We start from the raw sequence: 11091 nt of genomic DNA, 5'->3' as shown, positions 1-11091 counted from the left end.
CTTCGCCACTTTCGACCTCAAGCCGCTTACCTCCTGGAGGGCTAGATCCCCTCTTAACCACTTTTGGGGCCTCGTAACTGAGCTCGACTCCTCTCACTCGAATTTCTCTAAGTGCTTTTTTCCAGAGGGAGAGCTAGCAAACTCGCCCACACCTTGTCAGCCTTAAAAGGGGGAACCCTTGTGTGACGCCCCTGGGTTCACACAAGGCTGCAGTCCGAGGTGAAACCAGAAATGTCAAACCTGCCATGCACCACACCGTGCAATAACATGTTTCACCATCACAATTACTATCTCTCTAGTGGAATCGACAACAGGTATAGGTACAAAAGCAGGTAAAAGATAATACAAGAAATAACTGATGAAATGATAGTGATCACATTAACGTCTCATCATCCAACATACAGAAATACATAGTCAATGTCTGAATAGATAAACTGGAATACTCAACAAGTCTCAAAAATACATATATTTGACAAGAGGAATTAAGGCACACGACCTTTACAACTTCTAGAATAAGGCTCTCAAATGTCTAAACAAAAGTCTATAGTGGAGCTCCAACATAAGTATAACTAACAGCTAAACACTAAAGTGTGTCACCATCAACCTGCGACTCTCCGGGCTCCTGGCTCCGCTAGCGAGTAACATCACAACCAACCCCAAGGGAAAAGGGCTCGTTGTATAAGAAAATACAGATAATATATATAATGGATCTAAAATCATTGACCCTACTAAAGAGGGTTTTAGTGTTTAGAAATTTACAACACGAGCATAGGTACGTCGAGCGAAATAATCCAAACAAGGAAACCCTCATGTATATACCTTGTATCTCAAATCGTAAATCTCTAAATACCAAACCCGAGGTTCTAGTACAGAAACAATAAATCAAGAAATACAGTTAATCTCAGGACAAATTACAGTGCTATGCCATGACTAACATAAATGTCATTTTATTACTTGCATAAGTGTCATGTCAACATCATGTCGTGAACTTCTGTGAAGAAGTCATATGCAGGGTTAAGGAGATATGTCCGATGCAGGAACTAAATACTGTGGTTTCCTAAACTCATGTCAAAAGTCAACCCACATGCACAGATAAATCATTAACGTGATAAACTAGGGTCAGGTTACCGAGGCGACCCCGAAAGACAACTTAAACAGATCAAGAATCTGTAAAACAGCTCATCAGTCGACTGATGTGTCGACTGATGACGTCAGTCGACTCATACGTCGACTGATGGAGCTCAGACAGCACAGCCTCAGCTCGCCAGTCGACTGACCAGTCGACCGAGAAGCTGAGAAAGCAGAATCAGCCCGTCAGTCGACTGATCAGTCGACTGATGGCTGAACAATTTGCCCGTCGGTCGACTGATCAGTCGACCGACAGACTGCAGATAATCTGTACAGGTTCTTATATGCCAAAAATTTGATCCAAACTCATCCCCATCAATTCCAAGCATGAATCATACGAATATTAACATGTATGGACTAACTGAAACATAACTTTCACATACATATACATGAATAAAACTCTAAACATAAGTATTTATGTTTTAAAAACACTTTTCAAAACAAAACCCATGTTAAATCTCTTTTAAAACATTTCAGATCTGGATTTTAAATTTACCAAACATTGGTAGGTTATTTATTAAACTGAAAATGCACATCTTCATGTTACATGCAATAAAAATCCAATCTTTGTACTCAAAATACGTTTTAGGCCAAAGAGATCTCAATAAAACCATTTGAAAACGTTTAAAAAGAATGGGACAAGGTTGGGCGAGATGTTACTCGCCTCTGAGGTGATGAAGAGCTCCTGGATCTGAGGGGGAGTGATTCCTTTCGCTGCAAACTGAAGATCCCGACGAAAATCCTCCAATTTCGCCCCAAAATCACCAAGAACTATCCTAGGGTTTGAGAGAGAAGAGAGGGGGCTAGGGTTTCTCTGGTCTGAAGAGGAGAGGGGATGATTTCGGGTGAAGGAGATTATATATGAACCCTTAAACCCGACCCAAACCCGAATCAAAACAAAACAGACCCGAAACCTGTAAAAACTGGAAATCAGCGCATCAGTCGACTGATGTGTCGACTGATACAGTCAGTCGACTGATGTGTCGACTGATCTGGACATTTTCAGTTTTTGTGCATGTTTTGCTTATTTGCAAAACCAACACACAAAACTCTACACCCATACTCTCATATCATCTCAAATAACTTGTTATCATGTACATCAATGACCTCAAGCTATTTATGAACTAAGAATTATTTATTTACTAATAATTCATACATATTCATATATAAAAATTTACGGGGTTCTACACCTTGATAGGTTAGCCACTCAAAGGGATGTCGTCTCAAAGAGATTACCCCTTTATCGAGACCTAGTGTAAGATTGGATCTTCTCGAGCTATCGTCTCTCCTCAGTAGTAAGGATGCACGGCTTCAACGCATCCTTATAAATTTCTGGCCAGTTGGGGAAAGATAGGACGCCGTCGGCCTTGAAAACCCAACCCACACAAACCACTCCTTCCAGTCTCTATTGGAGTCCGGAGTGACAGATACAAGCTTGTAGCCCCCAGCATACTGGAGGAAGTAGTGGGGATCTTTCTTCGTTGACTTGGCACTGATGAGATTCCTAGTAAGTGCAAGCTCTGCTCAACGCTGACCCGGTGGCAGATCACCAGGAATCCCACTAGGACCCCAATTGCGTTGGGCATGAACTATGAAGGGGACACGCCCAAAGCGATGCACACATTCCTAATAAAGAGATGGAGTGGAAGTCAGAGCCCATACTCTAGATAGGCGATGTATAACGATGACTTGTTCTGCCTACGACGGTACACTGGCTCGTCCCCACTCAGCGCCGACAGAGTAAAGGCCTTAGGGAGATCATAGAGCTCGTGGTACATCTCAAGCTTCTTGGTGTACATCTTTGCACGGATTGGCTGGAGAAGATTAACATTTTCTTCGTCGCTCGTTGCGACCGACGGTGGAAGCTTGAGCAGCCATGAGAGATTGATGAAACTTTATGATGGAGTTGCTGGAATCTAAGAGATGAGGAAGCCAAGATTCTAGGGCAAGAGTTTGTGAAGAAAACCCCCTTTTGCCATCGAAGATATATATATAAGCCCCAAGGGGGACACATGGAGTAATTAGGACAGCCGACTCAATTCAAAATAGACAAGCAAGATCTGCCTCAAAATCCAAATAGTCCACACAAAAATAAAAGCCTCGCCCTCTTTACTCTGCACCCCTCTACTCAAAAATTGAAGGGACAGCAATGCATGGTCTTTTTTAAAGCCATCACGTCATTTCAAATAGCGACGCTTCACCTACTAAATAAAGACATCTTGGAACTCACCAAACAACGTTTATTCAACTTACAGTTGACTTAACCCAATCGACCCTATGAGCTAACAATAGGCATGCTCAAGTAGAGATGCAATGGTAATTAGCTCTCCATGAAGTCAAATGGCTGACCCTTCATCAAGAGGAGTCCTTGGTCATGGCCCAGAACCGTATCACCTATCTTGAGTCTGAGCCCTACTACGAGGAAGTCATTGAGGAGTATCACCACGGCATCACTAGGAGGACTGAGGTGTCACTAGCTTGTAAGGCCGGATATGACTACCTCATGGTGTAACTTCCAGTCGAGATGAGGAGCTTGTCCCGCTGCTTTCACTATCCGCCAATTGTGGCTAAGTGCTTGGAAGAGCTTGTGGAAGTGGACGCCTGAACCTCTTACCAAATGGCTTCCCCCTCCTCTTCTGGAGCTGACTCTGAATAACTCGGTCTCACCACCTCTCGGCCGCGCCGATGAGGCACTTTCTCTTGACCCTCCACCGGAACCCTCCTTCCCTTCGCCTATGGACTAGGGTAACAGCAGACTCCCCATGTCAGTCCGACTCTGGCCTCCACTTAGCCAAGTCGCGGCGAGCCGTAGCCACCTCCGTTGTATATAGGATTAGCGTCGAGGCCCTCTCCTGGTCCCTAACAGTAGGAGGCACAGTCGAGACGTTGGCCATCCACAAGACCGAGTTGTCAATTAGATGCTCCATTTTGTGGGATCCAGCATACGCCCTGATCTGATCTAGGGCATCTTCTCTCAGTGTCTGACAAGTCACTAGCCATCAACGCCTCCTTCCGTATCTTGAGCTAATTTGAGCAGTCTAACTCCAAATCGTCCCCCGTGATCCAAACGAACTTCTCTTTCCAATCCTTGTTCGAGTCGGGGAGACCAGTGATGAGCTTGCACTTGCCCACTATGTGAAAATAGAAGTGGGGCTCGGTCTAGTTCACCTTGATGCTAACCAGGTGACCCAACACCTTCAAATACAGTTTGATTGACAGCCAGTGGCAAATCACCACGAACCCTATTAGGGACACAATAGCATTCGGCTTCATCTGTGCATGTGACACCCCAAAAGCGGTAAAGACTTGCTAGAAGAAATGGTTTAGGGGCAAACACATGCCAAACTTCATATGCTTTAAATACAGCAGGGCCCGATCCGATCCATGATTATAGACCGCTCCGACCTCATTAGCACCATGGAGCGCTCTCATCTGCGGCCACGTTACTTTGGAATGAAACCCTACTAACAGAGCTTGCCTATCGATGAGATTGGAAGATGCCATTTACGGTGGATGATTGATCGCCAGAGAAGATGATCGGAATGATTCTCGAGTTCTCAAGTGGAATTTTAAAGAGCAATAACCGCTTCTCTCACAGTCCCAACCTTATTTAGAGGTAGCAGAACCTATAACTGCTAGCATCTCAATGGCCTGATCGGAATTTAGCCAATGGCTGAGATTAACTCTCAAAATTTGAAGTGACATATCCTTGATCGAGGCACAGCCCGCAATCCAGCACGAAAAGCGGAGCTGCAGCAATCAATAAAATGGGTGGTGACGTAAGCCACGTTAAATCAGAAGGGACTTTTCAGCTCCTCCATTTAGTGTGCGTCAGTGCCTGTCTAAGACTATAATCTCATTTCACTTGGACCCGGCCTAGGCCGACTCCAAGCGAAAGGGGCAACTGTTATGGATTATTCAATCACCAAATTGAGGTCTCTCATCAACAACATGCAAGTATCCCACATTACACCTATTTTGGCTGACTCAACACTTGGGATAGCCAGAGTCCCTGATTTAGTCGACTCGTCGGGTCGACATCTCGCCAAGTTCGACTCAAGAGGGGGTACTTGTTGATTCTCTCATCAAAGGTGACTCGACACAAGCCTGCTTGACTAATTATCTGGTCGGCATCTCAGCGATGGCCGACTCGAAAGGTGGTACCCCTCGACATGCCTCCATGCGAGACAAAAGTTGACCGCCACCTTGAGCCCCCCCGCTGATAGCGCATCGACATCACATTAAATGTGTGACAAGTGCCATTATTTCTCCATCCCCAACACTATTTATGGCACATCAGACCACGCCGATTCCGTACGCCGCCTGTCCCATCTCATTAAATGCCGAAATGACCATGCCCACTCCGTAGGCAACACCTGTAAAGTCAAAGCTGACTCAGCCGCTAGCCTTGATTCAGGCAAAGAGACTAAAATACCCCTCCTTCATTGCCATAAAAGGACAAACGATTCCCAACGCGAGGTAAGTAAATTTTCTCAGTATTTTCTCCATTTATTGCTCTGAAGAACTGCTACAGTTCGTTACTTTCCCACTCAAGTATCTAGCTGAGTTGATCGTCGGAGGATTAACGGGGGAGCCAGACCCCGCCCTCTTACGAGTTGTTATATGTACAGGGAAGAATAGCTCAACTCTAAACCAAATATTCAGAGAAGTTAGCGGCCTCTGATCAACCTCATTTTGACTAATTCATCTGTTTGATTATTTAACATCAACAGTATCAATACTAATATCGATACTAGAATATATTGGTACCAATACTAGTATCAATACCAACATTGATAATCTGACATTCGAAATGGCTTCGTCTCGTTGAGATAGGCGATTTTTATATATTATATGTTAGATTCAATCTCTTGGATTGGAAGATAATGATGTTTCTTTGCGACTGGTCATCCTGAATGTGAATTTGATTTGATTTCTTTTCATATTAGATACTTGTCTTTTTGGCTACTATAGCCTGTTTGGCTTGATCATGTGCTTCAATAAAAGGTTAAAAAAATAAGGAAATTCGATTTCTTTTTTTAGCACTTATTAATTCTTCATTTCCTATAAATTAAGAGAAAAATAAGTTATTAGTGATATATTTATTTAAATAATAAACATAATGTGAGTATAAAATTGTAATAAAACGTGATGATCATCTGATGTTCAAGAGTGGTAGTCAAAATTATGAGTTTGTTGTTAATGCTATATTAAATCCTAACTAAGCAAGAGTAGACCCTAATTAAGCATATCGTATCAAAAAAAAAAATAGAAAATAATAAAATATCAGCAATTACCAGTGATTTTCAAGTTATCTTTGCCACTTATAAAATAGAACCCAAAAGCCCTAGAATATCAACTCATATTCATGACATTACTACAAAAATAAAGCATAATACACCTTAAAATATTTAAAAAAATAACAAAATTAATAGATGGATCGATGAGATAAATATGAAAATTGAACCATAAATTGAAGACCTAAGGGATAAAAACTATATCGTTACAACCATAAAACACTCCAATCCATCATGCCATCTAACAAAACCAAAACATATTGATATGTAGCTAGTAAAATCCCAATTGACAGTAGACTCCGTACAAGTTTGTATTTCCCACAACACGTCAACAATGATCAAACAATGATCACATGGTAACCTCGATTCTAGAATGAATGTCGGATTTTTTTGGTTTTACCAAGCAAAAATTAAATAATATAATAGACTGAAGACTAAGAAAAAAAATTCCAAAGTTTTATGAATTTAAGAAACTGTAATTTACAAATATACATTATAGATTAAATTTGAACCAACTAATATACACATAAATTAATAAATGTGAGTATGAGGTTTCAAATACATGAAAATGAGAGCTTGCCGGCGGTGGGTTAGCCAAAATTTGAGACATGATCCTGAGATTATAGTATTAGATCTTTGAGGATTGAAACTCTCCCAAATTTTATTTTTTTCCCTAAAAAATATAGAAATGGTTAATTATGGAGTGAAAAAGCATTTTCAGTTTTCATAGTTTGTAAAAAGAGAGTATTTTTTATGTTGGCGTTTATCAAAACCCATTTAGAATAGATCCTTGAGAATCAGAAGTCACCCAAATTTGAAATTCTGAAAAATAATAGCAAATAGTTAAGAAAAAGTACCCTTTTACGGCACTTAGAGCAATGACATCCTAGGCCCCTCAATACTGAAGTTGCTACTAGTGATGGTTTTGTAAGAGAGAGGGAGAAGAGGTGCACGTTCCCACGAGCCCTCGTGGACAGCTATGTTGCATGGCTGATCACTAGTACAAAACTGATCTATCCAAACGGTTGTAACCGTTTGGGCAAATGCGGTCCCAAACGGTTACAACCGTTTGGCCGAGTAAAAAACCCGTTTGGACTGAAGCCGTTGGGGAAGAGTTTTCCCCAACGGTTGCCCAAACGGTTGTAACCGTTTGGGCAAAATCCCAAACGGTTGTAACCGTTTGGGCAAAATCCCAAACGGTTGTAACCGTTTGGGCAAAATCCCAAACGGTTGTAACCGTTTGGGATTTTGTCCAAACGGTTACAACCGTTTGGGTTGTCAAAAATGCCCAAACAGGTGAAACCGTTTGGACAGAGTTTGGTCCAAATGGTTTCAACCGTTTGGACAAAACTCTGTCCAAACGGTTTCACCCGTTTGGACTATTTATTTTTATCATTTTATCATTTTTTAATTTTAGCTATTTTAAATATCTACCTACTTACATTTAATATGCACATCTCACACAATAATTTCTCAATATATCACATTGAAATCGAAAATATATACATACACAAAAATGTCTCAAACAATGCTAAATATCCAATATTATATATACATACACAATGAAAAGCATCCAATATTATATATATGTCTCTAATATCAAAAATGACTCATACACCCAAAATATATACATACACATTCAATGTTATTAGGAAGTGTGAGCTCTGGTGGGACTTCACTAACTACTCCGAGCATTGAATCGTACTCCTCGTCTATGCGAGCAAACTTCTTGCGAAGCGCCTTCTCAAACTCGATCTCGTCAAATGACTTCGCATTTTCAGCAGCATGGACCTCGGCAAGATTGACATAGTTTACTGCTGATTGGGAAATGAATGCAATCTCTTCTTCAGTGAGATTCCTGAGGAACTTTGCTGGATTACCAAGAGAGTTTTACTTCTTCTGTCACATAGTCGAACTCAAAATCGAACTCACCCGCTGACCGATTTCTGCATCGCAGAGCCCCAGCAGCTAATTTCTGTGGTTCGAGGGGCCTTGTGAACAAGAGAACTGGCTCAAGAGGGTCCTGCACCAGTTAACATAATTAGATAAAAAAATCATATCAAATTTGTCAACTTAAGTACCTCAAACAAGTAATTTTTTACATGAGAAGAAAAAGCGTGTCTAGTTTTGGTTACAACAGTGCGTCCTGATAGGATAAGATGTGCGTCCTGGTAGGATAAGATGTATAATAGTTCATTGGGTTAATTGCATATAGACTACCCTGTAGTATTGTTGTTTTGCACTTACTATCCTGTAGTTTCATTGTTGCAGATAGACCCCTGGGTTAAATACTTGATTCTTTTACTTGCTGCAATAATAAAACTACAGGGGCAACAAGTGCAAAACAACAATACTATAGGGAAACTGTGTACAACTAACAAAGCTTAGTAAACGAAACATTCCTAATGTACTATATCAACAATGCCACAAAAAACCCAATAACCAGTGTAACAACAATTCCTGTTATTGTCAAATTGTCAAAAATCAAGCAATGAATAGTTGAAAACTTCTTAGTGCAGGCCAGCGGGGAAAAAAAAGACAAAACCTTAAGTAAAATACAAATCTAATTCTCCACACAACACTAGAATCCAGCTTTTTTTCTTCCCTCTGAAATTAAAATTTTCATTATATATATACTGAGATTATTCAATATTTAATTGTGTTTGCAATAAATAAATCTCAAGGTTAAGTAAATGTAACCACAAGAACCTTAATCAAAGCATCCAACATTACTTTTGCCTGGCCTAAGTTGCGCCTGACCTGAAAATACCATTCAATTTGATGAAGATAAGCATAACCACAAAGTATGTTTTTAAAAAAGGAAGGATAATTTCATCCAATTTCCAATTAACTATGAGGAAAAGAAATACAAATCAATTCAGAAAGGTATCTAACTATGAGGAAACGAAATACAAATCAATTCAGAAAGGTATCGATGGTAGTGTTGTCTTCTTATCATAGCTAATATAAAAGAACATGAGAACAACAACATCAAGGAGTATAAATAAAAAAGACAAGATGACTGGCTTAATTAATTATTAGGCAATAATCAACGAACCCACTATGCAAGACAGACTTCACAATTCAAGAACTACATTATGAGGAGTAAAATGAACCCAGACAAGCAACATAGTTATAACAATGATGATAAGAGAAAGTAGCGAGCAATAATCCACAAGTTTGTATAGATTTCATGAAAGCATGTTTATGTTTGTTCACGATGTACTAATTATTTCAATCAATAGTCGGAATTCGAAACCCTAGAACTCAAAATCGAACTCACCCGCTGACCGATTTCTGCATCGCAAAGCCTCAGCTCTTGATCGCGGAGAAGAATCCTCCGCTGCTCTCCGCTTGCTGATCCCTTGATCCCATCTTCGAAACCCTAACTCGATTGGATCGTTTCGGTGATTGGGTTTCTCGGAAACCCTAAGAGCTAGTTTTCACCACTCGTGAAAATTTTGGGAAGACAAACGCCGTGGAATAGATGGAGGCGGCGGAGGATCGAGATCTAGCGGTAGATGAGGGAGGTAGAGGCGGATTTGAGAGGGTGTGGTGAGATATTAATTTGGGGATGAAAATTTGGTGTCGCTGGCCGCTGGGTGAAAATTTTTGGCGCCACTCGTGAAAATTTTGGGAGAACAAGCGGGTCAGTCGCAAAATTATTTTTTAAAAAACCTAACATAGCTCCCAAACGGTTGAACCCGTTTGGACTAAAATATCCCAAACTATTTAACCCGTTTGGGAGCTCTGTTTGGGACTTTTCAATCGCCCAAATGGTTTTAACCGTTTGGGATATATTAGCCCAAACGGTGTTAACCGTTTGGGCTATTTTGACTTGTCCAAACGGTTCCAATAACCGTTTGGACAGACCTGTTTTGTACTAGTGAAGGTGATATATGTTTTCATTAAATCCTACAATCTCAAAAAATCTAAATGTATCTAATTAGTTATAATATTAAATCATTGCGTACTGCGAACCATTTGAAGGATATATTTTAAAATTATAACAAAAAAGTGATTTTTTATTTTATTTTTTCTCTTAGAGATTATTTTGGTGGTGGATTAGTAAAAGAAAATAGAGAGAGAAAAACAGAACAATAAACTTAAATCAACATCACTAAAAAATTACTCTAAGGGGGTTATTGGTTGGTGTAATTTTGAGGTAAATAGGATAATTTTTTAGACTCTACTTTATAGTGTTATTCATTGGGACAATGAGATTGTTATTTTACTTTAAAGTGTTATTCATTAGGACAATAAGATTGGGACAATTACCCTCACTTTTCCCAAAATTATCCCACTTATATACAAACTTTTTGTCCCAACCTTCAAAAATTACCACATTCTTAATTTTGGGACAATCACAAGGAAAATGGATAATTTTGAAGCACTAATTTATTAAATATCTAATATATATTAATTATATTATAATATATAATATATCTTAACTATATTATATTATAAAATTCTATTATAACGTAAGATAATAAAATATTATATAATATTATCTAATATAACATTATTATATATCATTATTACATATTGATTAATAATATTTCATATATTATAATATTAATATTATTTTATTTTATATTATTTAGTATATATTTAGTATATATTTTATTAGTTAGAATAAAAATATTATTGTAGTATTTTTATGATA

The 11091-nt window shown here is 39.3% G+C and overlaps 1 protein-coding gene across 1 annotated transcript; it reads right to left on the bottom strand.

The window, feature by feature from the left end:
- Positions 7230 to 9728, bottom strand: LOC109826573 (gamma carbonic anhydrase 2, mitochondrial-like). The gene is made up of 5 exons (XM_020393602.1): positions 9717 to 9728; positions 9135 to 9185; positions 8358 to 8448; positions 8061 to 8296; positions 7230 to 7247 (listed from the first exon to the last, which is right to left on the bottom strand). The coding sequence occupies exons 1-5, from the start codon at positions 9726 to 9728 to the stop codon at positions 7230 to 7232; spliced, it is 408 nt and encodes a 135-aa protein (XP_020249191.1).

The sequence above is a fragment of the Asparagus officinalis genome, chromosome 10, assembly GCF_001876935.1.
Source record: "Asparagus officinalis chromosome 10, Aspof.V1, whole genome shotgun sequence".
In the NCBI taxonomy this organism is placed as follows: Eukaryota; Viridiplantae; Streptophyta; class Magnoliopsida; order Asparagales; family Asparagaceae; genus Asparagus; species Asparagus officinalis.
This window is presented reverse-complemented; position numbering and strand designations above follow the sequence as displayed.